An 18,063-nucleotide genomic window follows, 5' to 3' on the forward strand; every position below is an offset into this window, starting at 1 on the left:
GAACTCAGTTGTGTTGATAGGTTGGAGATGTAGGGCTGTTCTGCTTGGAGAAGAGACGGTTGAGAGGAGATTTGATAGAACTGTTCAAAATGACGATGACTCTGGGAAATGGAAGGAGTGACACCCAGAGGGCATCAATTGGTAATTGGCAAAAGAAGCAATGGCGACATGAGAAACTTTTTCATGCAGAGTGGGTCGGATCTAGAATGCATTCTTTAAAAGTGCAGTTGTAGGTTCAATCAAGGTATTCAAAAGGGAATTATTTTCTGAAACAGAAAAATGTGCAGGGCTATGGTGGAGTGGCATGAGCTAAGTTGCTCCTTCAGAGGGCCAGTACAGATATGTGCTGAATTGCCTCCTGTGGAGTAACCATTCTATCAATCCATGAAAAACAGTCCAGTTTAGTCAGGCTATGTCTTGTGCAACTGCCACACCGTCTCCGTGTTTTAATTTGGCCAATCGCGAATTGAACTCGGAGGGGTTGTTGGTTATATTGTTGTGTTTTTGTTAAAATTTGTTGTTGAAAACTGTTAAAATTCCTCAATAAAATATTTTCTAAAAAGAAAATAGTGAATTGAACTTGAGTGAAATAATAACGATCATATGCCTTTGGGAAAATTAGACATTTCGATATTCATAAGGTAACGAATCACTAAAACTTAGAGCTTGCATGTTTGACAATTTTCCAAACCCCAAGATCTACTCAATCAAGATTAATTTCCATCATCCCTTAAAAAAAACTTGAGCAGAATTGTTTGAAGTTATAGCACATTTAAATGAAGTAGTGATGACTGAATGAACAGGTGCAATTTGCTTGCAGGCAGACAATCGCCGAAGAATCAGCACTCCGAATTAAAAGGGAGACTACTGACCACAGTTTCCCATCATCCACTCGAGCAATGTCATATTTAAGGATATATTTAGCAAGTTTTCTTGTTACAAGCCGATTAAGATGATTGGTTGTCCACAGTAAATTCAATATTGCTTTTTCATGGCCCTTGGCGATGGTATTTCAGAGCTGTTAGCAGTCATTATTAGAGAGAACCCAACATGTGGTCGGGTATTTAGGCTTCCTGCCCTTGTTTGTGGGCGTGAAGTGCAAGTAAAGATGAGAAAACCAATCTGACGTCTAATCTGGTTTCGACCCATTCAGCTCTTCCAAAGCTGAGCCTTTTAAATCCTTACTGTTGAGTTTCACTTTGCTCAGACTTGAGGACTGTTCGGGCCAATACTTTACTCAATTAAAGTAATCTTTTCAGGTGAAACCAAGATTAAAAAGGCCCAAGCATTAGTTAGAAACCTGTCAGAATAATTAGATTGCCTATTGATCGGTAAAATTCAGGAGACTGAGGACTGTGTAACAACTGTGGTAAACAGGAACAACTGGTTTAAGAGACAATCACAAGGTCAATCATGTTTGCATAAAATCTGAAGGAAAACAATACTTATTATAAATTCTTGCATTAAACATGTCAAGCTTGCAAGCCCTGACAAAACGTAACCAAAAGCATAGCCCCTAAATACTACCAACTGTTGAGGGTACTAGATTCAATTCCCTACTCTTAAGTTCTGATTTCCACCACTGCAGCAGACCATCCAGTTCCGTTCTCAAGTTCCACTTACAGGCCCAATCCAAATACATGCACTTGGCCCCCATCCTTGTTGATGTTATGACATTTATTTTATTCTTGTTGAAAAAACTTTGTTCTTTCCTCACCATTTTATAATACATGTTCTCACTACATGGCCAATTCAGGAGACTTTTCTCATCCGACATTTCTCACCATGTTGTTCTGTTGTCAGCACTGGTAGGTGCAATACTCAATACTACCCACAGTACGGGAAGATGCAAATCTATATCCAAACTGTTACAAGATGCAAGCCATAACTTGTAGGTCCTTTAACATCCTCAAACAAAATTTGACTAAGTCACATAAGGACATATTGGAGCAGGTGACTAAAAGCTTGATCAAAGAGGTTTAATGGTATGCCTGATTAGAGGAAAGAGAGAGAATAAAGAGAGCAGATTCCAGAGCTTTGCAGCTGAAGGAATGGCCCCCAATGATGGAGCAGTTAAATAATAATTGTTCAAGTGACCAAACTGGGGGAGCACAGAGATCCAGAGGGTGGTTAGCCGCAAGGTGTTTACAGAGATAGGGAAGGGCAAGTCACAAGGAGGATTTGTCAACAATGAGGAGAATTTTAAAACTGAGACATTGCTTAATCAGTTGGCAGTGTGTAAACCACGGAACGCAGGGATTATTGGGTGGGTAGGACTTGATGTGAGTTAGGACATGGGAAACAGAGTTTTAATTGAGTTCTAGTTTACAGGAAGTGGAACACTGGAGGTCCATGTGCATTGAATCAGTTAAGTTTGAGGTAACAAAAACGGATGAGGGTTTCAGCAGTAGATGAGTGGAATAAGTAGGAGTGGAATCTAGCAATATTACAGAATTGTGGAAGTAGGAGGTCTGGGTGATGTAGAATATATGGCAGTGGAAGATCAGCTCAAGACTAAATGATACCAAGGCGGAGAACAGTCTGGACCAACTTCAGAAAGTGTCCAGGGAGAAAAGCTGAAGTAGAGATTAGGAATGGAGTTTGTGGTGGCAGCCAAAGACATTAATTTCAGTCTACCCAATATTATATTTGAGAAAATTCTGCTGATCCAGTTCTGGCTGTTGGACAAGCATAATAGGCAGTGGAGGGGGTGAGAGTCAAGAGAGAGGTGGTGAGGTGTCGCTGGGCCATTTTGAAGTTGTATTTTTGAAAGCTGTTATTAAGGGGCAACAGATCATTTTTTTAAAAATAGAGATGGAAATGTATTAATATGGGGTAACTGCAAGTGTGGGAAGAGGAATCATTGCAGGGATTGCCTGATAAAAGTTTGAATAGATCGGTGAGTTTAATTCCATTCAGCTAAACAATGGTGGAGAGGGGTTTGAGGAGGATGGTGTTGTCAACTGTTGAAGTTTGCAGACAGGTTGAGAAAGGCAAGGGAGGGGTGACGGTGGTGTAGTGTTATTGTCACTGACTAGTAATCCCAAGAAAGGCAAGCAGAAACAGTTTACCACGGTCACATATGACGTTAATTGTTAGTTATCAGCAAGATAAGCAAAACTATATTTAATCTACACCAAAGCTTCATTTTATATGCCATATCTTCCCCCTCTCCACCTATTGTGAACTGTTCCCACACTGAGAACGAGACAATAGGGCCGCTGTGAGCCATTGGCGAGAAGGCGCACTTGAGTCAAAGTAGTAATGTTTCTTTTCATATGATTGAGTGTCCCCTGTAGCACAACAGCTCCCTCTCAAATGCCCAGCTGAGATTAGAAACTCACTGCATGAAGAATTGGATATGCAAACTGTGCAGATGTTCTGTTGTCATTTCCATAAGTTTCCACTTTGCTAGTATTGCTGATATACAACAGTCTCCAAGGAAAGGAAAAGGAAATTTCCTTTCACTTGGCCAAACTTAAGCTTTCCAAATACCTTTGATCTTCTCCTGACTGCACCCTTTGAGGAGCCAGGGAGATCAGGATCTGCATGTAAAGCCATCACCATGTGTCATTTCAATCTGTCATGGGTACCCTGACACATTAGTGCTGCTCAGAGTGATGTGATCTATGTTTTGTCTTTGATGCCAGTTTGGGACAACAGGACGGTGCTTCACATGATCCCCTGAAAGCACAGCACTAAATTCGGAACTAAATTGTGGGATATTAGCATTCTGTTACTTTATGACAAGTTGATTTTAAAAGTTCTTTTTTCCAAAACTTGCTTTTCCAAGATTTTTTTCTTTCTTAGTTTGAATATTGCTTCACTAAATGGCATCTGTACCTGAGGGTCGGTTGGATGGGGAAGCTAGTCCTAAGCATCTACCAATGAAGTGTGCAAGAGTTTCTCAGGTGCCAAATCTAAGATTGGGAATTTTGTGTGGAAGATTGAAGATGCTAACTGAATAACCTATCTGAGACATTGTATGTTGGTACTTCCGAATCAGATGTTGAAACAGATAATCCCAGATGACCAACGGCTGCTTTCCCCTTTGAAGGGGAGAGCTGACTGGTGCTGATTTCACCTGAGGATCACCACACCTCAGGCGAGGGGCAAGGTTAAGAAGGCGGGCCTTCATGAATAACCTCAGCCTGTATGGGAATTGAACCCACGCTGTTGGCCTCGCTTTACATCACGAACCAGCTGTCCAGCCAACTGAGCTAAACCGGCCCCCGAAGCAGGAGTCTTTTTGGGAACGAATTTTAGCCCATATTTGTCTATTTATAGATTCAAGTCTCAAGTTGAGCACATGTTCATTCTTCAGATTATGGTTTAAAGCTGCAGTGCTGAGAGCCCGAAGCTGACTGTTTCAATGGACATTGGAAGAGGCGAGAAGAAACGAAAAGCTCAGCTGGCTGAACAGAGGGCCTAGAAAAAGGAGACCCGTGAATCAAGTGCCTTCTCAGCGCACTGTTTTCATCCAAAGCAAATATGACAGACACTGCCATTTCAGAGTAGGGATTCTGTGCCACACCACGCTGAAAACAGCTGACTATTGTCATGTAAGATGGGAGGCCACCCCCTACATGAGCAGAGCCAAAAAAGAACTAAAACCTGTTTTGAGTTGCAAACGAATCTCATCATGATATTTTGGATCTGCAGTATTTAGAAACCAACTGGATTGTTTTTAAGATGAAGTTGGGGACGGTATGTGTCGAGCTCGGGACTTTTTGTTGAATTTAGAGTAGCCAATTTTTACTCCAATTAAGAGGCAATTTAGCGTGGCCAATCCACCGACCCTGCACATCTTTGGTTTGTGGGGGTGAGACCCACGCAGACACGGGGAGAATGTGCAAACTCCACATGGACAGTGACTTGGGGCCGGGGTCAAACCCGGGTCCTCGGCGCTGTGAGGCAGCAGTGCTGCGCCAACCTGCCGCCCTAACGTAGTTCCTTTTAAGAGCTGGTCATGGCCGCCGACACTGTGATCCAACAGTGCTGAGTGAGGAGTCGCTTATTGGGCTGTGCCTCAACTGTGAAACTTGAAGCATTTGTTGGGTTCGGTAGAGACTGAAGCTGTAGCCCATGCGGTTCAGGCACAACACACCCCCTGCCAAACATGGAACAGCGACAATATTTTTTCATAGAATTTACAGAGCAGAAGGAGGCCATTCGGCCCATCGAGTCTGCACCGGCTCTTTGAAAGAGCATCCTACCCAAGCCCACACCTCCACCCTATCCCCATAACCCAGTAACCCCACCCAACACTAAGGGCAATTTAGCATGCCCAATCCACCTAACCTGCACATCTTTGTACTATGGGAGCAAACCGGAGCACCCGGAGGAAACCCACGCACACGGGGAGAACATGCAGACTCCGCACAGTGACACAAGCCGGGAATCGAACCGGGGACGCTGGAGCTGTGAAGCAATTGTGCTATCCACAATGCTACCGTGCTGCCCCTAAGAGTCCATCTCAAAAAATATTCATTACTTTTAGGTGATAATATTACGCTTATATACCAATGTAACCTGCAATCCCATCCCTTGTGTCATGGAACGTTGAAGGAATTAGTCCGGTTGGGTGTTAACAGCTTTGAAATACTAAAGTTTGGTCTGTTTGAAACAAGTTATACAAGGTCATCTACGGCTTTTAAATTCCTCCTTTTATTTATCTACTTTTATTTGAACTGCAAATGGGTAGAATGTTCAAAGACCACATTAATGCAAATCTGAAGTACTGTCACTGGATGCAAAAGAGAAAATGATGGGTTCTATTCTCCAATTGTGCCACACTTTTTGGCAAGCAGAATCAATAAACATACACAGTAAACTTCAGAAATAAGATAGAAAATGTGTTGTATAATCCTTTTTTTTTTAAATTGCGCTTTAGGAAAGAAGAAAGGTAGTATGGCCCAGCCTGGCGCTCAACCAGGAGGTCTGGGTGCACGAGACCTGAACCCTGCCCGATTCTTCAAACTGCCCACCTCAATTGAAAGAGTTCTACCACTTTTCCCCACGGGTACCAGTCGAGTGTTCGACAAAGTGGTGGGTGAAGGAAGGTTGGCCGAGGTCGGACAAGAGTATAGATGAGCTAGCCTTGCTGTTTTCTTCGAGTCGCTTGGGGAAGGATTAGCTGTGACTGTTGAATGGGTCTGTGAGGCACCAGTCTCACTCGTGGGCAAGCTGGGTTGAGCAAAAGAGGCAAACGTCGAACAGGAAATAGGAGAAGAGAAAATGTTAAATTAAAAGACAAATTAAATAAATTGAGAAAAAAATGTCCCATTTTGGAATATTTTTTGAGTTTGGTTGGGGGGGGGGAGGGGGGGGGGGAGCGATGTGGTGGGGAAGAGAGGATGAAAAAATGACCATCAGTGATGTCTCACCTAAAATGCATGATCGAAAATAGCTCAACCAATGTCATAGTTTATACCAAAGTGTATGCATGTTCACAACTCTTCCTTTGAGCATTCTACCTGAGTATGGAATGAGCCCTTTCACCAGTACAGACACATTGTTAATGGCTCCTGCATGGAGTTGTCGCAGCATTTGAATTCACAATGCAAGATTTCTCTTCCAATGAGACAATTAATTTGGTATTCTGCTGTGAAGCGTTGTGCAGGAAATTTATTCAAATTGAAATGTTATCAAAAAAGAGTACTTGATTTTAAAATGAACCTTTTAACATATTACCTTTCATAAAAGATTGATTTTAAATCTCCTGGGCTGATGAAAGGGTGGTAAAAGCTATTTTTAGTTCCATTCTTTGATTAATTGTAATTTATGCTATGAAGCTGCAGCATCCCTTTTGTTGTTAACACTGAATGATTTCAAGAATGATGTTCTGGAACCTCCATTCACCATTCCAGTCATAACATGAATCCTGGTCACATTGTCAGAGATCCAGATTAAAATTTGATTCACTGGACTGGATAATTGCATGAGCTACTCAATCAGCAGTATTAGCACAGACAAGAGGCTGCATTTAGTCTTATTTGGCTCCTTCTCCCTTGGAAGCCCATAGATATCCTAAGATAATGGCACCTAGTTGCCTCTGGGAAGACTTTCTCTCTCCCCCCCCCCCCCCCCCACCATGCTCAAAAGGCAAACAGGATTTGTTACCAGACAGCGTGATTGATAGGGAACGGCAAACAAATAGACTTGGCCGAGCAATTTGATTGATACACTAGTCTCAGTCACAACACTCAGGAACAGGAGTGGGCCATTTGGTCCTTCAGGCCTGTTCCATCCACCCATTATCACTTTGTTGTTTTGGCCACATTTACTGTCTCTCCTTTCCCCTATTCTCATCCCATTGCTGCATACGTTTTCTCTCTGCCAGGGTCCCTGCCCTCACCTGTCAGAAAGGACAACAATGGAGCTTGAACTGTGAATTTCCTCACAAGCTGGCCTTTCAACAATGGCTAACAAGCCAAAGTCACTTTGCAGAATGGAAAAGTTCTGCTTTCCAGCCACTCATTTCCTCACTCCCTGTCTCGTTACCCCTGCCCTCCCTAACCCCTTGACTAGTTGATTCCAACACTTCACATCTTAATAAAAAGACTCATAATGAACTGGAACAAAGAGAGAAAGTCCAAGATGAGACTGTCAAAAATCTAAACTTTGGTTGAACATGCAACATACTTTCCCCAGTGATCAAGTAGATTGAAGGTGTAAGATCTGTAAACAAGGTGCTGGATATCCATCCCATTCCTGCACAGGAATAAAGCTGTCCCAGAGTAAGCACACACTGGGAAACCTTCCTACTCGGCTTGGGTCCATTGCATTCACTGGCTCAGTGTTATGTTTTTGTGTCTTTGAAGTGGAGCCTGAGCCTCTGAGAAAGGGATACTGCAGCTTAGCACTTGTGTCTTTAAGTCATTTGATTTGCACTTTTTTCAGGATTTCAAGGCATTTTGTTTTCTTGACAATGTCCTTTTAAGAACATTGACCCTGAGAATTAGACTTCAGATTGTGTACCTGATCTGGACATGGTGTTAGGAAATGTGCCACATGTGCAACAAGTCACCATTTCTTGTTCTTTTTTTTTTCTTTTTCTCATGTTGGTCTCTATTCAGAAAAGGAAGTCAAGTTCCAGTGTTCAATTAATGGTGAGGACCCTTTTGAAATTTCAATTCACTTCACGTTAATCTTACTTATTCTTTCCCCCCCCCCCACCCTTCTCTGCCAGGAGGTGACAGTCATCTGTGTGTTTACAAGTTTTTGTTACTTAAATCCCCATCAGAATAGAAAGTACTGAAGTCTGTGCATGTTGATAACGGTTAGAGATCCATCTTCGTAAATAGCATTGAACTGATCTAACGCTTCCTTTCTTTCTCTTCCTCTCTACTTTCTCTTTCTCCATTTGCTTCTCCTCGCAAGACTCAATAATATACTTTGTGGATGACCATAGCATTGAACAGTCAGAGTTAAAATCTCGCCTTTTAGATAATTCAACTGATTGCAAGTAACCAAAGCAGCAGAAAAGGGAATAGATTGGATTATCTCCTTTGTAACTTTTGTGTTTACATGTTAACATTTGATTTCATTTATGGATCTCTCTTACTGAGAACAAATGGGCAATAACTGTAAATCAGAAAAGAATTATGAAAAACATTCTTGACATCTGGCATTGATGAGGATTATCACCTAAGATTATTATTTAGTCATCAACGGTAAGAGCCACAATCCAGCCCTCTACAAATCTCAAAAATGCAGTTCTAAATTTGCTTAAATATTAATTAGAAATGACAGATCAAAAAGAAAGACTTGTGTTTATATTGAGGTTGCTTTCCACAACCTCAGGATGTTCCAAAGCATTTTACAACCTATGAAGTACTTTTGAAGTATAGTAATTGTTGTAAAGAAACACAGCAGCCAGTTTGTGCACAGTAAGCTCCCACAAGTAAAAGAATATGCTAATCAATGGAGGGGGGGTTTCCATTGTTGCCCTTCAAAATAATGCTGACATAGCTTATGTACACCTCTTGAGAAGATGTGGCCTTAGTTTAATAACTGATGCAGAAAGACTAAAATTATGAGCATTTGTCTTCACCCCACCTCAGTAAGAACATTGAGGTTTTGACATCGAGGCAATCCACCAAATTCCATCTGTTTATAGTCTCTGGTCTGGCCTTCGCATTTCCAGTAACCTTGCTGTATTGCTTTCTGAGGATAATCCTTGACAGCAAACTTCTCACATTGCAGCAGTCAGGCTGAATCCTAGTGTTGGACTCTATTGAATCGTGCCCTAATATCCACCTGAGCAGGCAGCAAAACAAACATTCTTGATACAGCATTCATAGAATAGAAGCTGTAGCATTCATAGAATCCCTACAGTGTAGAAGATCTGTTTGACCCATCGTGTCTGCACTGACCCTTCAAAAGACCACCCGACCCAGGACCAATCCCCTTATGCTATTCCTGAAACCCCAGCCTAAGGGACAATTTAGCATGGCCAATCTTTGGACTCCTCCAGTGATGCAGCACTCCTTCCGAGGTTGACTGGGGCCCAAACCTAGTCTTCTGAGCTGAAGGCTTTAAGAAACATTGATGTAATCTGACCATTTGAAAAATTAAGACATTAATTTCCTGGCTCCAACCTTAGATTCAACTGTGAACTTGTGTGGTTTATCTTGCCACAAAACAAGTCACACTGAAAAAAGGAAGCAAATCCAATCTCAGTAATAAAGTGACTGTATGAATGTTAACACATCAGTAACTAAAATGAATACCTGTTGCTCATGACTGATGTGATAGATGTGTCAAGTGCAACTATTAGAGTGATGTTGTCCTGGACCTGACGGCAAATTGTTCTACCAAAGGACCAAAGAACCAGCAATAATGATTTATTACTTAATGACTAAGCTTTCCAGTGAAATATTGCTTGTTCTTAAAGCCAACTGGATTTCTGTTCCTCATCTCTAGTGTCTCCGAGCAGTAACCATGACACTGAGAGATCATGTGCAATCATACAGTTTAGCAGGTGAGAATTTTGTATCGTCCCTGACACTAGAAATTTTAAATAGTTCTGCTAAAACTGTCAAGTGATGTCAATCGATTTAAAAGCCATTCTCTATGATGCAACATGATTCAGCACTTCACTGAGGTTTTACTCCCTCCTCCACCCTTGTCATTCAGCTGCACAAGTCGAAGTCCAGTAAGTTCAGACTGACACATTGATTTATGTTTTAACTTTCAAACCAAGGAGATGTTAGTCAATGACTTTAAAGGTTATACCAGGTGGGTAGATTGAGTTAAGATATAGAACAGTCATGATTAAGGAACGGTGGAAGAGGGGAGTGAATGGCTGCATCTTGTACCATGTGGATTTTCTATGACACTTTCCCCCATCGTCCGTTGTTGGTGAACAGATTTTGCAGGTCCTGCAGCACACCAATTTGTTCCAGACAGATAGCACTACAATAGTTAGAATAGTCTGCGAGATAATTGGAAATAAGCACAATTGGCCAAAATCCTATTAGTTTGTCCAGGAAGATCAGAATATTTTGAATTGAAACAGTGATTTGGTATGATCAGCAATTAGGAGGTGTATTTTAGAAGGCATTGGTTGAAATTAAAAGGTCCTTTTTATGGAAAGCTCACTGGTCTTCAGCAGTACTAGTCTGCACAATCAGCCTCCAAGCTGTACTGTAATAATCAGGTTCGCTCCTTTCCCCTTCCCGTAGTAATCTAGTTTTTGCTCACTGTCTGTCACTGGAGTGTGACCAAGAAAGGTAGACTAAACAAGGCAAACTATTCATATTGCATCTTTAAAATTGATCATCAAACAAAATTTGACAGGGCAGCACGGTGGCGCAGTGGTTAGTACTGCAGCCCACGGCGCTGAGGACACGGGTTCGTCCTGGCCCCAGGTCACTGTCTGTGTTGAGTTTGCACATTTTTCCCGTGTCTCCGTGGGTTTCACCTTCACAACCCAAAGATGTGCAGGTTAGGCGGATTGGCCACACTAAACTGCCCCTTAATTGGAAAAAAAAAAATTAGGCACTCTAAATTTATTTCAAAAATCGAAAAAAATTTGATGCTGAACCATTGAAAGAGATAACACGGCAGATGGCCAAATAATTGGTCAAAAATGAAGGCTTTAAGGAGTGCTTTGATAGAGGTGGGAGGGGAGGAAATTCCAATGCTAGGCCTAAATGGCTGAAGGCAAAGGAAATGGATAATATACAAGAGGTAAGAGTTTAAGGACTACAGGGAGGGTTAGGGGGGCATTGTAGCGCCAAAGAAGGTTACAGAGAGGGAAAGATGAAAGAACACGGTCAATGGAACTTGTTAAGATATGACAATAAATGAGCAATGCTTCCTTTGCTCTGCATCAGGAACTACAGCATGTATTGGCGCTGTGACATCTGAAGGCCGAACCTTCTGTTAAACTGGATATTATAGGGTAGATAAAATGGCACTGTTATTTGTAACTAGCAATCAAAATGGTTTTTGAAGCCAGCGCTAAATTTTTTGTGAATTTGATTTGAAATTGTTGAATGATCCTAAATTTAATACTCTGTATTTATGGAAATATTTTGCAATGTCTGACGTTTATTTTCCCTTGAAATCGAAACCTGAAATCCCAGAGCTGCAACACAGAAGAAGAGGACAGGTTCAAGTTGAACCCATGAAATATGAACCATCCTTCTTCCTTCACTTACCAAATGACCCAGCATTACTTTTCAGCATTTTAAATGAATTTTACCTGCAGAAAATAAAAAGCTTCTGGTGGGTAGACTCTCACACAACTGATGAATCAATACAGATTATGACTGTGTTTGTGTAACATTAGAAGATGAGCTGAAGCTTGTACTTTTAAGGCAGGCAACTTTGTGGTAATCTTGTGGAGATAATTGCAATTGTATGGTCAGGGAAATCTAGTTCATCACTCTGACACAAACTGAGTTTGTTCTGGGGACCTCAACAAATAAATAGATTATCTTTGGTTGACGGCATTTAGGTTGTATAGACCTGTTTTTGAGACTCGTTTAGGTTGCAGTCATAAATTAATCTCTTTACAAAGATCCAAATAACATCCCAAAAGCTGAGACTGACTGGACTGGCCAGTTCAGATCTGGATTAAATTTGGAAATATCTGCATCCAACATACTGATGAACTGTTTTTAAAATCCCAATGTGCATTCCTGCTGTACCATGCCTAACTCAGTCTGATGTGCTATGGCAATGATGGCAGCTACAAAGAGGCCTGGAGGCTTGACTCTTGTGCAGCCACCTGAGTAATAATGGACCCGTCAGGCCCTGTAAATCAAGTAGTAAATCCTTTGTTTCTACAAATTGATACAACTTCCACTTTTGACAGAAAAGATTACTGGTCTTTTCTAATGGATGTTTTAATAATATGAAGTCCAAAATAAATGACGAAGCCTCAGCCCAGCTCCAACAGCAGTCAGAATATTTCCACTTGAATCTGGGGGGGAATTATTAATGCAGCTTTTTAACTACTTTGTCCTCAGTAGGCTGTGTTGAGTAAAATTGAAGACTCTACCAAGACCTCCTGAAAGGGGTTTCTTTTTGACATTTGGGAAAAACTAATGAAAGCAGCAAGCTTTTTTTGAAAACTATTTGTTTAATTTATGGTGGGTGACAACAGATTATCCCTTTTCCTGGTTTTGATCCTGATGCTACACATCAAGTTGTGAGATGTGCAAATATAGCACTACTTCTGTGGGCATAGAAACAGGAGAACATTCTGATCATCCATGTTATATCGTCACATGGAATGCACTGTGCGGCTTTGTCAAATCACCATTGCTTGTTTAGACTCAATCTGCAGGGTTTGACAATAGTGACTGGTCCAATTTGGTTCCCAACAACAAAAAAACAACATTGGAAATGGTGTTTCACTGACTTTGGTGTTTGTAATTCTTGCTTCTGCTTTTCCAGAGAAATTGAACTGTCTGCTGTGCTAATTGACCTCTGTGTAGTTTGCAGTGGAGAAACACAACTCCTACAACGTAGAAAAAGTTCCAGAACAGCTGTAGGATAATTTCCACAGTCATAAAGACTTTGGTAAAACTGCACCAAGATAAAGTAACTTTAATCTGGCTCTTTAGTGCATTGACTTTTTAAAAGAGTCGTACAGCTTGTGATCATAAGACATAGGAGCGGAAGTAAGGCCATTCGGCCCATCGAGTCCACTCCACCATCCCTGCTCTTTGAGGCTCACATTTAGGAGCCAGTTCACAAAGTAACAAAGTGAACCTAATCCAGTCAACTGGCAGTGGGCAAGCCACTATTCACAGCTGGATCTGAATAGGCTCTGCATGTCAAGACAGTTCAACATCTGCCGGCTCAGCTTGATCTACTGTCCCAGGCGGGGCTAGGTGAAAAGTGGACATGAAATAAACCTAAACCCTCTGTTGTTTTCTGCACAGCCTCAGACAAACAGCACCAAAAACAACGTAGTAACCAGTCCCAAAGGAACCATTCCCTGCCCTGCACTGGTATTGGCTCTTCTTCTTATACCATCTTCTTCCAGAGGCACTGGTGAAGCATGGCTCGATCTTCAGTTAACTTTGTTTTGAGACCAAACTTGGAAATTGTTTGGGGCATTATGGCCTTTATAGAAGTTAATTCAAAGAGCTTTTCCTGTTGACTTGCCTTAAGATTTTTCAAACATAACCTATAAATTGCCAAAGGAAAACTTTCTCTAGCTTTGCAAAATATAAGACTCCATAGCAGTTTCCATTTAAATAATAGCTTAGCTGACAGAAACTTGAACTGTTTGTGCAATGAGCTCCAAATAGATTGTGTTCTTTTTTTCCCTATTAAATAACTTAAACTGAGCATGTCAATAGTGAACACTTCAAGTGGCGCTCATTTAAATTGAGTTAGGTAATGAGTGTATATATGGATTCGGCACCTACATTACAGGGGCCCAAAGAAAGCCATGTTTCATTAGTACCTCCCGTGTTATTAGTTGGCTTGTCTTTATCTTGTGCTGGCTTTTCCTTTCGCTAATGACTGTGCTGTGATTCAGCAGTATGTAACGGGAGTGTCAGTAGGAAAGGACGTTCAGTAAATTCCTGTTAAATGAATTTTCTTCCAAATATTGGTCACACCCACCTAACTATTTTTTTGATGTGGAGAAAAGATAAATGAAACTCCGGAAGTGTTTTTTGTGCATGTTTTTACGATTTGATGTAAGATTTGGTGTCTTTGTACCTGGATGGAGGGAGGGGAGAGCAGAAAGAGCAATATTACTTGAGGTGTTCAAAGCCTACTGACACCCCTGAATTTATATTGGCAGGGTGGCTACTGTTTGGTGTATATTGATGCTTTGGTCCTTCAAAGGGATTTTTCCAGCGTTTGACAGTGTCAAGTTTTAAACTGTGCACTCACTTTATTTGAAACCTATTATCAAGACTTAACCAAATGTTTAGAATCTCAGGGAGGGTTTTTTGGGCCATGTAGCATCGGCAGGCTCCCTCATTGATCAGATATCTTGTTTTATCAATAAAAATGCTTAGGTGTAATCAGCACTGCCCGGCTACATAAGATCCTCATCAGCTATATAGGTGGAGGATATGTTGCTGGCCTAAAAAATCTAGAAAATGGGAGTTCAAATTGCAGTTTGAGAATTTGAATTCCGTAAAAAGGCAATGCAGAAATAAGAAGCGACTGATGTTGCCAAATGGTTGTAAAAATGTAACTGGTTCCCTCATGTCCTTTAGGGTATTATGTGCTGTCCTTACCTGGTCTTTCCTATATGTGACTCCAGTCTCATATTGTGTTTGACTCTCAACTGCTCTTTCAAGTGGCCCAGCAAGTGTCTCAGTTCCATCACACCACGAGGTCCTTGTGCTTGTGCATACATTTGCCTGAGGCTCAAGACACATTTATAATTTCAGAAACCCTGGGAGGCTCCCTTGACCCGTCAAATTCTGACAGGCTGCTTCAGGTCATGAAGTTACTGGAACTGGTGATCTCTGAGAGTTCGGCTATACGCACTCAGTGCTCAATGGTTCAACTCTGTTATCATAGAATTTAGAGTGCAGGAGGCCATTTGGCCCATCGAGCCTGCACAGACCCTTGGAAAGAGTACCCTACTTAAGCCCACACCTCGACCCTATCCCCGTAACCCCACCCAACCTTTTTGGACACTAAGGGCAATTTAGCTTCGTCAAACCACCTAACCTGCACATCTTTGGACTGTGGGAGGAAACCGGAGCATCCGGAGGAAACCCACGCACACACTGGGAGAACGTGCAGACTCAGCACAGGCAGTGACCCAAAACGGGAATCAAACCTGGGACCCTGGAGCTATGAAGCAACAGTGCGACCGTGCCGCCCAAGTCCCATTTCCACCATTCCACAAGAAAAGTACCTGGCCTTTCAGAGTGCCTCTCCCCTGTTCCCAATCAGTGCTGAAGCATTATGTGTCCATTCTTATCCCCATTTCCTGACCATCACGGTCCATGTGGCATTGAATGTGAGGACAGTAATAGTTAATCCAAAGAGGATGTATTCACTGAGTTTTTACTGTCATTTGATGTTCATGGCAGAAATAGAGAATAGCCAGCTTTTTTTTCCTTTTTCATAAAATGTGAATTTTAATTCAAAATATTACATGTAACATAATATCTAAATACTCAGTTTGATCTAGTTCCCCACAGGTTTGAATATATTAGTGTGGAATATGGACATGTACACATTTCTATCTCCTCCAAACCCCATGCCCTCATTGAGTTCCCATGATTGGGAGTCACTGACATAATCTGTGCCATCATTGTTCCGTCGTTTTGGTAAGGTGTGTTTCCATGCAATTATTCTCCTGTACAGCACTTGGCCTTGAAACACCCCTGATGGATTTGTTGCTGATGCAATGCAATCCAGTTTTCCCCACTTTAAATTGATGTGTACATCTTTCTGGAGTGCCTCACTTGCGTGGGATTCTTATATTGAGGCTTGTTATCCCCATTAATACTTGTCCCAGCTGATATATTTCCATCCCCCCCTTATGTAATACAGAGAGCAGAAGGTTCCCAGCACACTCCAGTGATTGAGAAGTAATCTCCTGAGGAAGCCCACTGCAGGCTTGAGTCATCTTGCTGGGGGTCATGAGAGGGAGCAGCTGATCTCCGATCTGAAACCTGACACGTCAACCCCTGGGCTGTAGAAACCCTCTTCCAGTCACTGAATTCCTCATGCCATGTCTGCTCTCATTTCGACTTTTGGTTAAAAAGATTAATCAGTTGTTTGAAACAATTGCTAATCTTTTTAAAAATAAATTTAAACTACCTCATTAAGGGACAAATTTAGCAGGGCCAATCCACTTCCCATGCATATCTTCTTGGGTTGTGGCGGTGAGACCCACACACACATGGGGAGTGGTAATCTAATTTCGACATGAACTTTTGAAGAGGTTTTCACAGATACAAGTCCAGCTTATTGAGCATTAAGTGACAGGCTATTTTTTCTTTCACAAACGTTATTTATTATTTGTGCAATTGAGTACCTGGTTGGTGTTGGGAGAGGGGGGTGGGGGGAGAGAGTGGCATTGGTGGTGGTGTGTCAGTCTCCACTGAATTAAACTGATGTTAGCCTTTACAATTCAGCAGTTAGCCAAAGTTATAAGAATGTCTCAATCAAGCTGCCATTTGGTCCCAGCTGTAGGAATGCTCAGTTCTCATTCTGCAATTTTATAAGAGGTCCAGATTAACACCAGAACAAACAAAGTCACCCCATTCAACTCATGATTTGCAAGCCTTTCATCTTTTATCCATTTCTAGCCACTCAAGTCTGTTTATTTTGGTAAAACCCTACAGGAGAAAAGTGTTTCGTTTTTTTTTTTTTCTCCTCCTTCTCTGATTTATTCCTTCTTTTCCTTGATCGTTTCTGCCTCCCTGTTTTTAGTTTGGTTTATAACCTCTTCTCCGCACTAAAATTTCCTTTTTCTATATCTGCTTTCATCTCTTTAGGAGCCACAAACTACTGTCATCCATAATCCTGTGGATGGGATAAAGGTACCATCTGTCTGTGCTGTAGTCTTTCCAACTTTTGAAATCTTCCTTTGTCACGTTCTGTCGTATCCCTGTTATTAAGTAAGAGTTAAAAGGTTCTGATTACTGTTTTTGAGTGACAAAGGATTGATGGCCACCTACCTGGAATTGGGCAGACAAATACTGTAAATAAGTGGTAGACAGGGGTTGAGCCCTTTCATCAGCTCTTTCCTACACTTCAGGTTTGATTGATCAACAACGTTCAGAGAGGTTCCATTTTTTTGTCACCCTCCAAGGCAGTTGGCCAACAGATATAGCATATTTAGGTGGCATTCCCAGCCCAACCTGAGGCTGGAAGCACAACAGATAGCAAAGGCTTTGGTTTACAGCTAAATACATTATTATTTTAATTTAAAAACTGAAGACCATTTCAAGATTGGATTGAAATGAAAAGATGTTTTGAGATGCTCCGGTTCCTCCATTCTGTGTAATTGTAAAATAAGTAACAACTTTTTTTTCTTTTTGCATTTAAATTGTGGAATGAAGTTCCCCACACCCAACAGGGAACATAATTTTCCATCCAGTCAGCAGACAACACTTTTTTTTGAAATCTCACTTGATTTCAGTTTGTCACATTTCCGTGTTATGAGCTGTAATTATAGACACACTTAAATCTCCCGAAGATACTCCAAAGGTTGGGTTATGGAAGATTGGATGTTGGACTGAAGACTGAGTACAAACCGTGAAATACAGTATGTGGGGAGGCAAGTTGGCACACTGGTTAGCACTGCTGCCTAACCACACCAAGGACCTGGGTTTGATCCCGGCCCCGGGTCACTGTCCGTGTGGCGTTTGCACATTCATCCCCAACAACCCAAAGATGTGCAGAGTAGGTGGATTGGCCACACTAAATTGTCCCTTAATTGGGGGGAAAAAAATGAATTGAGTAATTTCAATTTATATGAATAAAAAAAGAAATACAGGGCAGAATTCTCCCCTACCCGGCGGGGCGGGGGGTCCCGGCGTGATGGGAGTGGCGGGAACCACTCCGGCGTCGGGCCGCCCCAAAGGTGCGAAAGTCTCCGCACCTTTA

At 41.7% G+C, this 18,063-nt stretch overlaps 1 protein-coding gene across 50 annotated transcripts in view; it reads left to right on the plus strand.

Moving 5' to 3' along the window:
* LOC140396907 (calcium/calmodulin-dependent protein kinase type II subunit beta) overlaps nt 1-18,063 on the plus strand; it is a 392,935-nt gene that overhangs the window by 301,839 nt on the left and 73,033 nt on the right. For 24 of the 50 annotated variants that reach the window (XM_072485774.1, XM_072485778.1, XM_072485773.1 and 21 more), the window contains 3 exons: nt 8,079-8,111; nt 13,404-13,472; nt 16,950-16,994. The exons of 3 other annotated variants lie outside the window; for them this stretch is intronic. In XM_072485774.1, the coding sequence (XP_072341875.1) occupies nt 8,079-8,111; nt 13,404-13,472; nt 16,950-16,994 (147 nt within the window). The remainder of the gene's footprint in view (nt 1-8,078; nt 8,112-13,403; nt 13,473-16,949; nt 16,995-18,063) is intronic. 23 more of the 50 variants (XM_072485785.1, XM_072485786.1, XM_072485797.1 and 20 more) reach the window with 5 other exon arrangements.

Source organism: Scyliorhinus torazame, chromosome 20 (assembly GCF_047496885.1).
Source record: "Scyliorhinus torazame isolate Kashiwa2021f chromosome 20, sScyTor2.1, whole genome shotgun sequence".
In the NCBI taxonomy this organism is placed as follows: Eukaryota; Metazoa; Chordata; class Chondrichthyes; order Carcharhiniformes; family Scyliorhinidae; genus Scyliorhinus; species Scyliorhinus torazame.